The following is a 14031-nucleotide window of genomic DNA, read 5'->3' on the forward strand; positions in this document are numbered from 1 at the left end:
ATTCCTGAGGGTTAGCGGTGTAGCAGCTCCAGCTTCTGACCTTTTCCCTAGGTATAAGTTAAATTAAGTCATAATTATGATTGGCCAGAGCTATATATTTTTTGCAGTTTGTTTCATCCATGGTCAGGAAGTAACTGTCAGCCATCTAGAAACCTCTCTTGCTACCACAGACTTCAGATTGGATAATATGACTCAGTTTGAAAAGATCATCAGTTATCCTGACCACGTTCTTACAGGAGCCTATTTGGCCTGATGGCCTTCTCAGTCTCAGCAAAGAGCCCAAGTGGAATGAAAGCTTGCCTGGAAAATACATGACCCTCTTATTCCCTCAGGAAGTCCCAGGGATGCAGAACTTAGCAGAAAAATGAAGATCCAACCCTGCCTCTGTACCTACCTTTTGCAAAAGTTAGTCTTCATTCTCTAGGACTATCAACTCAGCATTGTTCACCAGAACTTAATTCATGCATTTAATTGTCTTTGTAAAGCATGAGAGCCATTCTGGGTAAATCCCAAGTTATGCAATGTGAATCATCATTTACTTTAAGAACGTTATGTGGGAAAGCTTCCAGCTTCACTTTTGCTCTTTTCCATCTCATGTTGACACATATCTTAATGAAAGACCAGAAGTCCCCACAGAAAATAGTTTGAATAAGTGCAAAATAGCTATTTTGTTGTTTTCATTCTTTGTAATATTTTGTGCTTTTTAAAATTGAATTTATTGTTTAATTGGACTAAAATTTAAAAGAAAGTTGAGCATTGGTTTTGTCTTTGGTATTGACTTATCTGGTGCTGGCTCTTGTTAGAGAGAGGGTACTGAATGGGGTGGACCACAAGTCTGCCCTTTTCTGTGTAGCTTTTTCATATGTGTAATTACATTATTATATAAAAATGCTCTAATGATTAAATCAGCAAGGTATCATTCATGCATCCACAACCAGCTTTATCAGGCTATTGGTACAAAGCTGGGTCAGATAAAAGACTACAATTTGAAATGACTTTTGCAATTAAAGCTGCCATTTATGTTGTCCCATAAGTACAAAGAGATAATACAGAAAAACTTCCTTAAAGCCAGTTATCTCAGAACATCCAAGAAGCGTAACTGTATTTTGCAATACTGCTCTATAAAACTGTAGTGGTTTAGACTGCTGGAGCTTTCCAAATGTAGCAATTTAAAAAAATTTCTGTTGATTTTAGTTTTGTTATAGATGGAGTCTTGAAACCTTCAACCAGTTGTGCAAATTATTTTATTACTAATCACATGAGAATCTGCATTATAGTGACCAGGGAAACCCTTTTAAGGTTATTTTAATATAGCTAGTTTAACTAATGGGAATTAAATTAAGAACTAAAGAATATTGGAATTAGCATTTAACATAAGTGAAGAAGAGAATGAGAGCTATTTGGTAGTTATCATAAACCAGAATGTAAACCGCATAGATTCATTCATAGATTGTGAGGCTGGAAGGGACCTTGGAAGATCATCGGGTCCAGCCCCCTGCACCAAGCAGGAAAGATAACTGGGGGTCAGGTGACCCCAGCAAGGTGACTGTCCAGTCTCCTCTTGAAGATTTCCAGGGTAGGTGACTATTCCACAGTCTGGGCACCTTGACGGTGAAGAAGTTTTTCCTAATGTTGAGCCTGAATCGGTCTTCCAGGAATTTGGCCATTACTCCTGGTTTTCCCCTTAGGTGCCCTGGTGAACAGTTGCTCACCGAGCCCTTGAGGTATTCTCCTAGTGTAGCGGTAAGCTGCTACCAGGTCCCCCCTCAGCCTTTTTTTCTTCAGCCTGAAGAGTCCCAGATCCCTCAGCCTTTCCTCATATGGCTTGCCACGTAAGACTTTGATCATACGGGTGGCTCTTCTTTGGACTCTCTCAAGCTTGTCCATGTCCTTGCTGAAGTGTGGCACCCAGAACTGGATGCAGTACTCCAGCTGCAGCCTCACCAACGCCGAATAGAGCGGAAGAATCACCTCCTTGGTTTTGCAGGAGATGCTTCAGTTGATGCACGCCAGAGTATTTGCCCTGCTGGCTACAGCATCGCACTGCCAGCAAATATTCATATTGTGGTCTCTTATTACCCGCAGGTAATATAGTGTTGCACAGACATACATATTTCAGAACATTTTGAAAGCTGGTTTCATCACAGAGATTATGGACTTCCATGCATTAGAACTGGCTCATAGTTGCCTCTAACACACAGTTCATGAGTTTTTGCAATTTAATTTCTCCATCAAAGACTTGAGAGTGGAAGTGGATGTTTCTGCATTCTGCTGTCTCTCAAGAAACTTATAAATCCCTCAGAGCCCTGTGTACTCTTTGAAGTAGTGGAAGGAAGCTGGTTACTGAGCGCGCACACAGATGAATGGAGAGCTTTTGTCTTTATATTTATACTGCAATTTGTCCAGTGAACAAACTTGAGCTGTATCCTGCATGGCCTAGTTATGTTTCTGTGTCCTGATATAATGCTGTCAGAGTTAGTAACAGTCATAAATATCAAGGTAATCTTTATATTTGTAACACTGAATTCCCTGATCTTCTGTTCCCTAGGGTCCCACTGACTTCTCAGCGGGCTCTCAGCCGCTTAAGACTAGTACCTAGTGAAGCTAGTGAAAGGATGGCACTATGTTTTAGTTGAGGCTCTTTTTACACCTCTCCCCACATATAAGGCCACATTTACTGCCCTATGGGTCTAGTAATAGAGAAACACAAATCAGCATTGCAGCTTCTCGTGAACATATTTTAAAAGTAAGTACCGTGCACAGATGATAACACATTACAACAGATATTCCAAAATGTGTTTGTGCTTGGCTTCCAGAAACTCTTTACAATCCATTGGGTTTCTTTTTTCTTTTTTTCATATCCAGGGAAATTGTTTAGAGCATTTTTAAAGTTTTCAAGAAAAACATTTTGGTGGTAAAGTTAAGAATAAAACTAAATTAGTTTTATTGCCATTATGGATTACCATGGAGGACCTGTCCATACTGTATGCAGAAACAGCTTCACCTAGGTGTATGTTTACACGCCATTGTGGCTAGCAGAACTCTGCATCAGTTTTCTTTGTCATTGGTTAAAGCCAGGGCCGGCCCTGGGGTGGGGGCTGAATAGGGACAACCGCCCCAGGCCCCGTGCTTTGGGGGGCCCTGCAGACAGTGCTGTACAGGCCCCGCTGTGTCCTTGCCGCCAAAGGCAGGCTTTTACCACCAAGGGCAGGCAGTCACCATCCCAACTCCCCAGCCCCGCACAGGCTGATATGCCCTGGGCTCTGTACACCCCTAGGGATAGCTCTAGTTAAAGGAATGTTTTGTTTTGTTTTCTGAACAACCATATTGTATTGAATTATTGGGTGTGAGCTAATTCAGCCCTTTGGTGACTCACCAAAATTCCTGTTGACTTGGAAGTTTCCACCTGTGAGGGCTGGTTTTGGCCCTATATCATAGGTCGGCAGTCAGCAGCCCACAGGCTGGACCCAGCCCATGGATGTGTGCCTTCAGCAGGGTTAGCAGCAAGTGGCTTTGGCAGCAAACGTTCTCCCAGTGTCCCCACTGTGGGGATGAGCACCAGTTGTGGCAGCTCTCTGCATGCCATGGTGGAGACAAGTGGCAGTAGCATCTGTGTCCTAACTCCTGCCTCTGACTGCAGGTGGCAGTAGCATCTGTGTTCACACGCACACTTCTCAGTGCAGGTGAGTTGTTCCAGCCTGCAGCCAGAAAAGGTTGCCCACTTCTGCCCTGAGCAGTTAGGTTGTAATAAGGCTCAGAAAAAATAACTCTGCTCACGTAGCTCAAAGAAAATAGATTAGAAATGTGCAAGTAACAACTGTATTTAAAGATCATACTAACCAGCACAGTTCTGTCCACATGCAGACAAGGCCGTGTTACCTGAATTTGCCACACGATATTAGGCCATGAGATGAGGAGGGAGTGGAGGAGCTGGAGTTCATTAATATTTCTTTTGGAGGTTATATGGGTAACATATTACTTTGTTCATTTATACCTTTCTCCATCTGGCAGCTGCCTGTTTCCCCTACTTAATATTCATCTGGGAGATTATGGTTAACAGTTTCTTCTATTGAAAATGCCTTTCTCCCTGTTTGAATCAGCCAGCAGGAGTTGCTGTAATCATAATGTGGTTTCCCTCCCCCCCCATCCCTTCAGAGACCAAGCACGTTACTTCTGGAACAAAGCCTTGCTCAGTTCAGAAAGCAAGAGTCTCAAAACCCATGCGTTTCACTGCCCTACTTGGCAGCCCCATGCTGAATAATCTTTTCCCGTGACACAATAGGGAATTTTAATTGAACTCCTGTTGTTTGCCACTTGCCTCACCCTGGGATTGGTGTTTCCTTCCTTTTAGCTTATGGTGGTGCCTTTTATTTGTTTTACTGTTTGAAAAATATTGCAATAATGGAATTTAAATTACCCCACCCCTCGTTACTGGGATCTCTGTTACTATAAACTTTCTGTGATATGAGTTTAGCTACATTTAATCGCTCACTGTTCTAACCCTTGATTTTTATTGTGTGTCAGGAATTTGGTTCCCATGGGCAATGACATTACACTCCATTCATTCTTAGCCTGGTATAGTCCAAAGAATAGGGGTTGTCCCCAGGCCCCCTCAGCCTTGCCAAAATGGAACAGACAATTAAGAGAAACCCTTGCTAGCAGCCCTGTTTTCAGAATTAGTATGGAGCAAGGAAACTCTGAAAGGATACTGTACTATAACAGATATGAAATAACTTGCACACTATAGCGGTTCGTGCTCATGTCCCTGTTGAGTGGTACATCAGTGTAGTTGTCATCCCATTAAAACCAATTAGATTGATTACAAAATGAAGTATTCTTCCCCATAAGAAAGTGTGTCTGGCTTCTATATGCAGAAGTTGGAGAGGTGTCCTGTGAAGTTATTTTAGCTGAAAACCTGCAGATAGTGAGCATCTTGAAACTAAGACAGACCTCCTGGGAAAAGTAAATGTTTTGGTCCATATGACAAGTATTTCCCAGAAATTTCAGTAGGCAATGTCATCACCAGCTAATGTGTAATATATCTTTTGCCAGACTAGCCATCTGAGCGCTCTTTGGATTTGTTCATTAGCAGCACTGGTCCAATCAAAGTTCTGATATATTCACATTCTTTGGTTTACTTCAGAAGGCAGGGACACCAGGGATATGTTGTGCACAATGTGTTTTATATATCTACAGTTACTTTTTTAGGTAGCAGATGCATTTTTGACCTCTTATAGTTCATTAATGCTTTGGAGGCAGTTTTCTTCTAACCTCGTTATACAGTCCATGTTATCACATCTAAACACTCTATACTGGGTGCGTCTACACGTGCTATTAATTTGAAGCAATAAACTCCGGCACATATCGCGCTGGAGTTTATTGCTCCCAGGCACTGCATTTGAATGTGCACCCAGGACCACAGCATTTTGAAATGGATCAGAGCAGCTGGCAGGGCCTGGGGGCTCAGCCTGCCAGCCTGGGGCTGCTCTGACCTGAATCAGCATGCTGTTGAGGGGCTGGCTGGAGTACAAGGGTGCTCCAGTGCAGAGCTAGCCAGAAGGCAGCCCCCGCACTGAAGCACCCTCTTGCCCCAGCCAGTCCCATCAGCGTCTACACACGTGTTGCTGCACGTGAAAAAACTCCCCTGCAGGATAATACTAGTATTTATAAGAACTAACCTGAGGTGGAATTTATTAGTTTACTGTGGCCTAATAGGGCCTCATGTATAGACACTGAGTCATTTACTGTGGAGCGGATTAAACAGATCTGCAATAAATGGCTTGTGTAGACACAACCACTATTACATACACAACTCCTGCTGTGATTAGAGCTTTGAGAAGCTTCCTTAATGAAACCTGAAACCAGGCAATGCTTAAGTTGGAAGCCCAAAACTTGGGTCTCCCTTAAAGGTGTCCATGCGCCCTTTAAAGAATATGGGACAAATTTCAAAGTAGTCTCTGCTGTGTTTCAAGTAAAACTGACCCATGTCCAAGTGAAACCATAGCAAACTCAGTGGTTTACCAAATCCTCGAGGTCTCATTGGCATTTTACCTTACAGTTTTATGGTTCCAATGAAAAGCCAAATACTGAGAGAAGGAGTAAAAACTAACAGAAGAAAGACATGAAAAAATGTTCATATGATTCATAGGGAATGGAAAGTGCCAGGGTGGATAAAAATCAACAATTTTTTTTAATTAAAAAAAATTGTTGTTTTTTTTTATTTGTCAGGATTTTTTTGATTTAATTGTATTTTTTTGTCAAGATGCTTTAAAAAAAATATATAAAGATAGTTTTAATATAAGATACTTTAAAGCTCAAAGACATTGTCATGGAATAGGGATTATAACATCTAATTATATACTATTATATATATTCATGTAGCCTTTTTCGAAAAGTTTTATAAATAAGTCATAACAGGCCATGGACTATATTAGAGGCCAATCTTTTGGGGTTCCCAGAGGCTCCTCTATAGGGTAGTAAAGATTGAATAAAACCACTGTACCCAATGGGACTCAGTGGTCAGTGTAGAAGATCCCATTAAGCATCTCTGTGCTGCTTAGTTTCAGTTCTCAAACTGGATTTGTGTCTCCAGAGATAATATCCTTGTTAAAGCAGTATATGGAGATGAGAGACAACAGACCTGATTACCCACCCATCAACCCTATTGTGTCTCTATAAGTTTGTGTACACAGAGTCAAGCCCTTATGTCTCTCTACAAGTGCAAAGTTTCAATAAGTTAAATGAACAGAGGATATCAAACGACAAGAATTCACTTTTTGTAGAAAGCAGTGATTAAATTGAGGCTTCCTGACCAATGATTTAAATCATGACTTAATCGATTTGATTTAAATCAAATCCATCCTGGAAAGTGCCATGCTTAGGTACAGCTTTGCCCTCTTGTTTTCTGGTATAATGAAGAAGTTGAAAAAAGTATTCAAGTGGGTAAATTGGCCATGAAAAAAATTCCCCCATTCCCCAGAAAAAAAAAAAACAACCCCAGATTTTTAAGCCCCATTCACCAGAAAAAAAAAAAACAACCCCAGATTTTTAGACCTTCTGCTATGTGTAGCTGACATGGTGTTAAACTACTGTAACTAGCCACTGAGGGGTAATTTTTGTGCAAGGGAAAGCCCTGAGTGAATGTAATTCCTCCATACTTTCTTCCTGCCACACACAGCCATTGGCACAGGAAAGTTCCTATTGGGGATGGGATTTGGCTAGGTTATCCCAACAGCCTGGTAGTCCCTGGCTTCTGGAACTGCTTAGCCTGTTCGGTGGTGAGCAGTTCACTGTAAATTAAAGCCAATTTAGTGAACCTCAGATTCCATATCCCAGGAAAGGTGGAAATTGGACATAGGGTTTGAGTTCAGAACTTTAGAAGAAGATCTCACCTTACAAGTTCATAATGGAGTGCCTCATAGAGGAGCCTGGGGTAAGCAGTAGCCCAGGCCAAGCAGAAGTTTTAATTAATAGGATTTTAGAGGGACCCTAAGGTGATGGCTAGTGAGGAAGTGATATATGCATCCCTTAGAAACAATGATTTTGACACAATGAATAATAGTACTGCAGAACAACAAATGCATAGGCTTAAAATCAATGTTTAAAAAAAACAACATTTATATGAGGCTTAATTTGCAGTAGAACTAGTTTTTTATAAAAGGGTGTATTGTATTATTAAAAGGATTTTGAAAAATATTAAAATGAAAAGCCTGGGTAAAGGGTTTTGAATTGTATTTCCTAGAGACACCGCCTCCACTCTAATGGTAGTGTTTGAGGGTCAGTCCTCATCCTGGCTTTGCACAGATTCTCTGTATTTTTTTTCTTTCACTGAAATTCCGTAGACAGTAATTAAGGAACTGGAGGCCAGCAAGAGGTCAGCAAGCCTCCGTCAGTGAAAACAGGGATTGTTTGCCATGTACAACACTCCCTTTTTTCCTTGTGGTGAATAGACGATTTGCTTAGAGCTGATGACTTATGCCTTTCTTGAAAGTTATGCAGCTAGCAAGTAACTGGGAGAATCAATCAGTGAGCAGAAAACAGCTAATTGAGTCCAGCATCGTGCTTTTTTCCTTCCTTGCGTATTAAGTAGTAGAACTGGAGCTAGTTTGGTGTCTGATAATGTAACTCCAGAGAAGAGGCATCGTGTGCACAGGATACGAATCAACTATAATAGTTAAGAAGAGGTGTCTAAACCTGAATTTTAGAGTTACGAAGCTGACGGAGCAGGAGTTGAGCACTTGGGGAATCTTTTGAAACTGAGCTTTAGGCCTATAAATGCCGAAGCTGGTAAGTCATTGTGTGTGTGGTGTGATGTGGAGAGGATGTACTTATATCTCAGATAGAGAGAGAAAAGGCTTTTGTGGTTATTCTTAGGCAAAGTACAGCATGATGAGCTTTTCTTGTCTCCTCTTTTCCTTTCCCTGGGATTTTGAATTCTTTTGGTTCTGTTTTCCTGTCTTCCTATCCAGGCATTTTTGGGGGTTTTTGAAGTAGAATAGCTGGAGGGTTTTGATGGATGTAAAGTTCATTCATCCAAGTGTTGATGAATGTAAAGAGGGAAAAGGAGAAAGGGACACGTGTAGCCACATCTCCTAAAGGGAGCAGCAAGTCTCTTTGCTATGCTATGGGGCTCAGAACTCTGTAATGAGCAAACAAGGAATGTTGCGATCTGTTAATCAACTTGTGCATTTGCCCCACTTTGTCCCTCAAGAATTGTCTGACTGTCCAAACACAATTGCAATCTGGGGCTCAATCAGATGTTCAGAGGTATCCTGGTTCAGTGCAGAAATAAACTATTACCGGGGCGTGAAATTAATTTTCAAAGCTTGACAGCTTTCCAAATGGCTTCATACAGCTTGAATAAAACATTGTGTATGTGTTTGTGTACAGAGCTGAAGCAAAATAATCAATTAAACTGACTTGATGTGTACACTGTCTTAATATTTATTTTTTTTAAACACTTAAACTTGCATGTTTGCGCGTTGTGTGTTTTACAAAGAACACTGCTGAAGCTCTGACATGATCCCAAGTATAGCATAGCCCTGTGAAATGTTAGCTACTTCTGTTTTACATCCCACCAAAAATGCCAAATACCTCCCATACCCGCTTTAGTTTAAGGAGTTGATTAAAATGGGGAAGTTAGCATTGTTGGACATTTCTTTACTGCAGAGAGCCTATGCTCTAAATGGACAAGCATAAAGGAGTCGGGAAGAGAAGGGAGAGGAGGTGGAAGGGAGGCAAGCTGAGTGCAGGATAGTAAGTTTAGGGCTGCTTGAGTGCAATAAGCTCTTGTTAGTTCCTTGATTTGAGTTTGCATGGTTCCTTTTTCTTTCCCCCCCCCCCCCCCCCCCGAGTTGTTCTGATTTTAGTTGAGGGATTGTGGGGGGAAAGTTTTGAGGGTGGTTTCTTGGAGTGGGGAGTTGCGTGGGGTATGGAATAAAGGAGGATATTTCTGGTACCAGGGGACAGGCGGGGGATGGCTCAGTTAGTGCTTTGAGAACATTTCCATGCTTTCATGATCACATTTGTTATTGATGAAGGAGCTGAGCAAGGTTGAGACTGCTTGTATTTTTTCCAACCCTCCGATGTGTCCTTTGTATGCAGTCCTTGGTATTTACAGATGCTGTTAATTTAGTTCCCGTTTCCCTATAGTCCTTCGTGCGTCTGTGTAATAGAGTTCTCCAAGCTGGCCTGATTTCTTCACTATTAGAACATTGCAGATGTGTCAAGGATGCACTTGTTCCAAAAGAAGCTGGGAAAGGAGGCTCCGCCCTAACTTTTGTGCCAAATAGGCCCCATAGGCTTTGCTATATTCCACTGGCAGCTGAATGGTGCACTATCTCTTTAAAGCACGTATAATTTTGTGTATTGGCTTGGTCAATTTGTTATGGTTTAAAACTGTGGAGCCAGCTGTCTGCAATCTGATGTAATGTTGCCATGGAAACTAGAAATGAAACACTTAAGCATTCACCACAGAATTACTACATACAGCATTAGCCAAAATAATTAAAACTTGAGCCATATGGGCTTTTGGATGGAAAAAATTTGCAGCAGAGAAGATGGAAATGAAGCTGTTCCTATTTACAGTACTGTAAATCCATTTGTTTTCCCTGCAGAATATTAAAAGAGGCCTCTTCATGTGGCTACTTGAGTGTCAGGGTGTTCTGCATATTACTGGACTGTATTTGCTATACAGAGAGAGTTAGCTATGCTGAAATTTAGTGTAATAAGATAGCCTTATGCATGTAGCAATAAAGTATTTATGGAGTCACTACACTGTAAGTGCTCTCTGACCCCTGAGTGGGACACCTACTATGCTGAATGCTAGAAAGTGTCCTTTCTTTCTGATTGCTGTGGGACCCTTCCCTGCAGGAAACCATTTACCCTAATGCAGACTTTCTTCATTTCCTATCAGTCATTCTACTCAGGGCAACTCTTTGAAAAGGTCTTCCTTGCATCTCCAGAGAGGCTATACCTGTGCTTTTTGTATTACTACATACACTACATTGAAAGACTTAAGAGGATTTATTTGACTTCAGTAGCAAACTCAATTGATACCTTCTGCAAAACATCTTACAACTGGGAAGGAAGCTGCTTTTTCAGCCTATATGAATATTGATGACATTTTAAGAATTCAAAAATATTTTTCTACCTAAATAGGGACAAAAAGTCTGAATCTCAGAAATGTCTATTTACTGAAAATCCTCCAAAAAAGAATGGTTGGGGGTTAATCAGAATGTTTTGGTTAAATAATTTCAACACATCATTTTAATTTCAATTTTTTTTAATATTAGGTTTTAATACCCACAAAAAAATCACTTAGAACCAAAACTAGAAATTTCCATTTTTAAAATGCCAAAATGTGATGTTTTGACTTTCTGGGTTTTTTCCAGTTTTTTTTTTTTTAATAGGAAATTCATCACAACCAACTCCACCTCGCAAGTAGTTTCTGTTTCAGCAAATTGGCATTTCCTAACTAGTGGCATAAATGGCATACATTTTGGAATCCATCGTTCTCCTGTCTGCTCTCTTTAACCATCTTACTTCCCCACATATATAGATATAGATATACGAATCCACTGGATAATTCTTTGACTAAAAGTGACAACAAACTCTGAAATCAAGCAGAAGACTATGCAGTGTGGAGATGCATACATATACATGCAGATAGCTGTGTGTGCGTCTGTATGCACATGCGTGTGTATTATATATAGAGTATCATATATTATAGTGTGTGTGTGTGTGTGTGTGTGTGTGTGTGTGTGTGTGTGTGTGTACATCTCCATGCTGCATGATCTTCTAATTGATTTCAGAATTTGCTGTACTTTTAGTCAAAGGATTATCCAGTGGCTTCCGTTGTTTATATGAGCTGATAACTTTCAGCTGAGTAAGGTTTGGAAGTGTTCCTTTACTATCCATAAAATAACCTAGATTTGAAGGAAAGAAATATGGAATGATGCTGAAACTGCAGGAGATGCTGCCCAATTTTTAGAGGACTTGGGGTTTTTTTCTCCCTTGTTTTATTGAGTGGGTAAACTCTTGGTGCCAGGGATCACACCTGTCTGTTTATGCTATACCAAGTATTCTGAGTGTTACTAGAAAACACCAATAACTAATATAGTTGTCAGGCATTTGAGAAATGTCATCCTTATCTACTAAATCTATGCTTCTTAAGATGATGAAAGGACAGTTATTTAATTGACAACAGTGATGTTGGTAAGGTTTGTTGTTTTGGACCGCCATGTCTTTTCCCAAGAAAGTATGGTTGTAAATGGGCCTCTTGAGTTTTTCTGAGATCACATTTTTTTTTAAAGTAGTGTCCTCGAAAGCAAGAGTATATGAAAAGAATTGATGAGTATTTGGAATAATAATAAAGGCAATGACTTTTTTTTTTAAAGTTCATTGCATTTAAATGTCTGTCTAATTTGTTTTAAAATAAATGCATCACTCATGGAAAGGTTGGTGGTGGTCACATGCTAGGATGTGCCTCTTGGAAGAAAAGGTCCTATCTCTTGCTCTTGCTTCAACCCCAATCTCCATTTTTCCTCCAAACCAAAGATGTTTGATAAGGGATGTTTGTTTTGTTCAACCCTCAGTAACTCCTGCCAGCTCCAGTTTCTGACCTGAAGTTTTATCTTACAGGAAAATTTTTCCTGATTTAACCAGTCTGGTGCTATGCTACATTATTGTGTTAAAATAATAAACTTCAGGTTGGGGTAACTAGTACAGACATAGGTGACATGTAGGGCAGGCACGAGGGGGGGGCACGCGTTCCCCCTGAGATTGGCTACTGCCGAAGCTGCCACCGGCTTCTGCGGGCAGCCGCCGCTTGCACACACCCCCACCCTCTCCTGCACTGCCGACGCAGCCGGCAGCATGCAGTCCCTGCTCACCACCCTCTCCCTCCACCGCCACCAATGCTGGTGGCTATGGGCGGTCGCCACTTGACAACAATGATGCCAGCAGCTGCGGGCAATCCCTGCTTGCTGCCATGGTGCCCCCTCAGTCTCAGGAGGCACCAGTCATCATTCATCAGTACAGGCATAGTTTGTACCTATGATAATTCTTGCGTTCTAATTTTATCCTTGTTTTTAGGACCATTGGAATTGCCATGCGAGATCAGACCTGTGGTCCCCCTCCTCCTTTTTGCTTGGCAGTGGTGTGAATTTCATTGCAAATAAGTAAATTAGACAATGTGGGGCAAATTCTCTGCTCATATAGCTCCACTGGTTTCCCTGGACCTCCTGGGAGAATTACATTTTTGGTACACATGACAAATTTCCCAATAATTTTGGCAGGCAATGTCATCTGCTGCACCAGCTGAAAAATTTGACACCATGAAGTAGATTTGTCAAAGCTCTGCCTAGTTCCTCGTGACTTTTAAAAAGAATGAATCCCTTTGAGGCAACTCCTTTGTGCCTTTGAAAATGTACTTGTGTACACGTAGCTGCTCACTGACATCCTTGCCCATCATATGTTCTGTTACTTCGTTCTAATACACAAGCCAGTAAGCTTTTATAAGCACGCTGCTGTTTAAATGAAGGCAGGTCAGTGGGTTTTCTTTAAATCTAAAATATGAGAAGAAAATATTGATGCTGTCTGGCATGGGAGCTCAGATGCCGTGAAGTTCATTGACAGGAAGTTACATTAAGATTTTTGTGCAGGACCTTAGAACGTGATGAATTGGCTGGGCCGTGAATGCAGACAAAGTAAGGTATACGATCCGCGCAGCACTCCAGCTGGAGTCAGCGCTGCCCTCTGGAATGCGCTGTGTACAGTGCCAGTGCTGTACTGTACGAATTGGAGTCTTTCCTCCTCTCCCCCCCCTTTTTTTTTTTTACATTCTAAACAGATTAAAACAGAGGAAGTAGCATATTGAACATTGGATCTGGCTCGAAAATTGAAGCACTCATCTTGTTCACAAGGAATGGATTGTTTCAGCTTGTTGTGTCACTGCTGCTAGAGAGAGGGAATTTTTTTTTGTCTCTGTAATGTTTGATACTTGAGGGAAAACAGCTGGAACTGAACATACTGGATCAGATGCAAAATGAAACGGGATGTTGGGGAATATGGACTGTACTGTATATCTGAAAAGGTCAGAGTTTTCCCTTGGTCAGTGTCAGAGGAATGCTGTGTCCATCTTAATCCTAGCCTTGAGAGCCTTCAGAAAGAGCGTGGGGAGGGGGGAGGAGGAAAAGAGTATTTTGTAGCTGTGGCATTGTGTAACGAATGAACGAGGAGAGGATGAGGTCTCCTCCTTCCCTTCCCTTTCCTTGTGCTGCTGTTTTTGATTTTCTGGGAAGGACTGGAAAAAAGAGTCAATGATAGAGTTTCATTTTGGAGAAGCTGTTTATAACCCGGTTTAAACAGCACGTTTTGAGAGGCCAGACAGACCAGTGCCTGACCCAAACCACAGAAGCATAACTGGTGTGGTAAGAAGAGCCCTGGGAAAAGAGCCCTGCCTGAAGTGTTCTGAAAGGGGACGTGGAAGTAGTTATTATACAATGCATGGGAAGGAAGACAAGGGCAGGA

The 14031-nt window shown here is 41.3% G+C and overlaps 1 protein-coding gene across 3 annotated transcripts in view; it reads left to right on the forward strand.

Annotated features, from left to right (window-relative positions):
- SASH1 (SAM and SH3 domain containing 1) overlaps nucleotides 1–14031 on the forward strand; it is a 141816-nt gene that overhangs the window by 81120 nt on the left and 46665 nt on the right. Inside the window, exon 1 of one of the 3 annotated variants that reach the window (XM_025194852.1) lies at nucleotides 8019–8286. The exons of the other annotated variants lie outside the window; for them this stretch is intronic. Within the exon in view, the coding sequence (XP_025050637.1) occupies nucleotides 8275–8286 (12 nt within the window). The 5' untranslated portion in view covers nucleotides 8019–8274. Of the gene's footprint in view, nucleotides 1–8018; nucleotides 8287–14031 lie in introns of those variants that run through there. 3 annotated transcript variants of the gene reach the window in all.

The sequence above is a fragment of the Alligator sinensis genome, unplaced genomic scaffold, assembly GCF_000455745.1.
Source record: "Alligator sinensis unplaced genomic scaffold, ASM45574v1 scaffold179_1, whole genome shotgun sequence".
Classification (NCBI taxonomy): domain Eukaryota; kingdom Metazoa; phylum Chordata; order Crocodylia; family Alligatoridae; genus Alligator; species Alligator sinensis.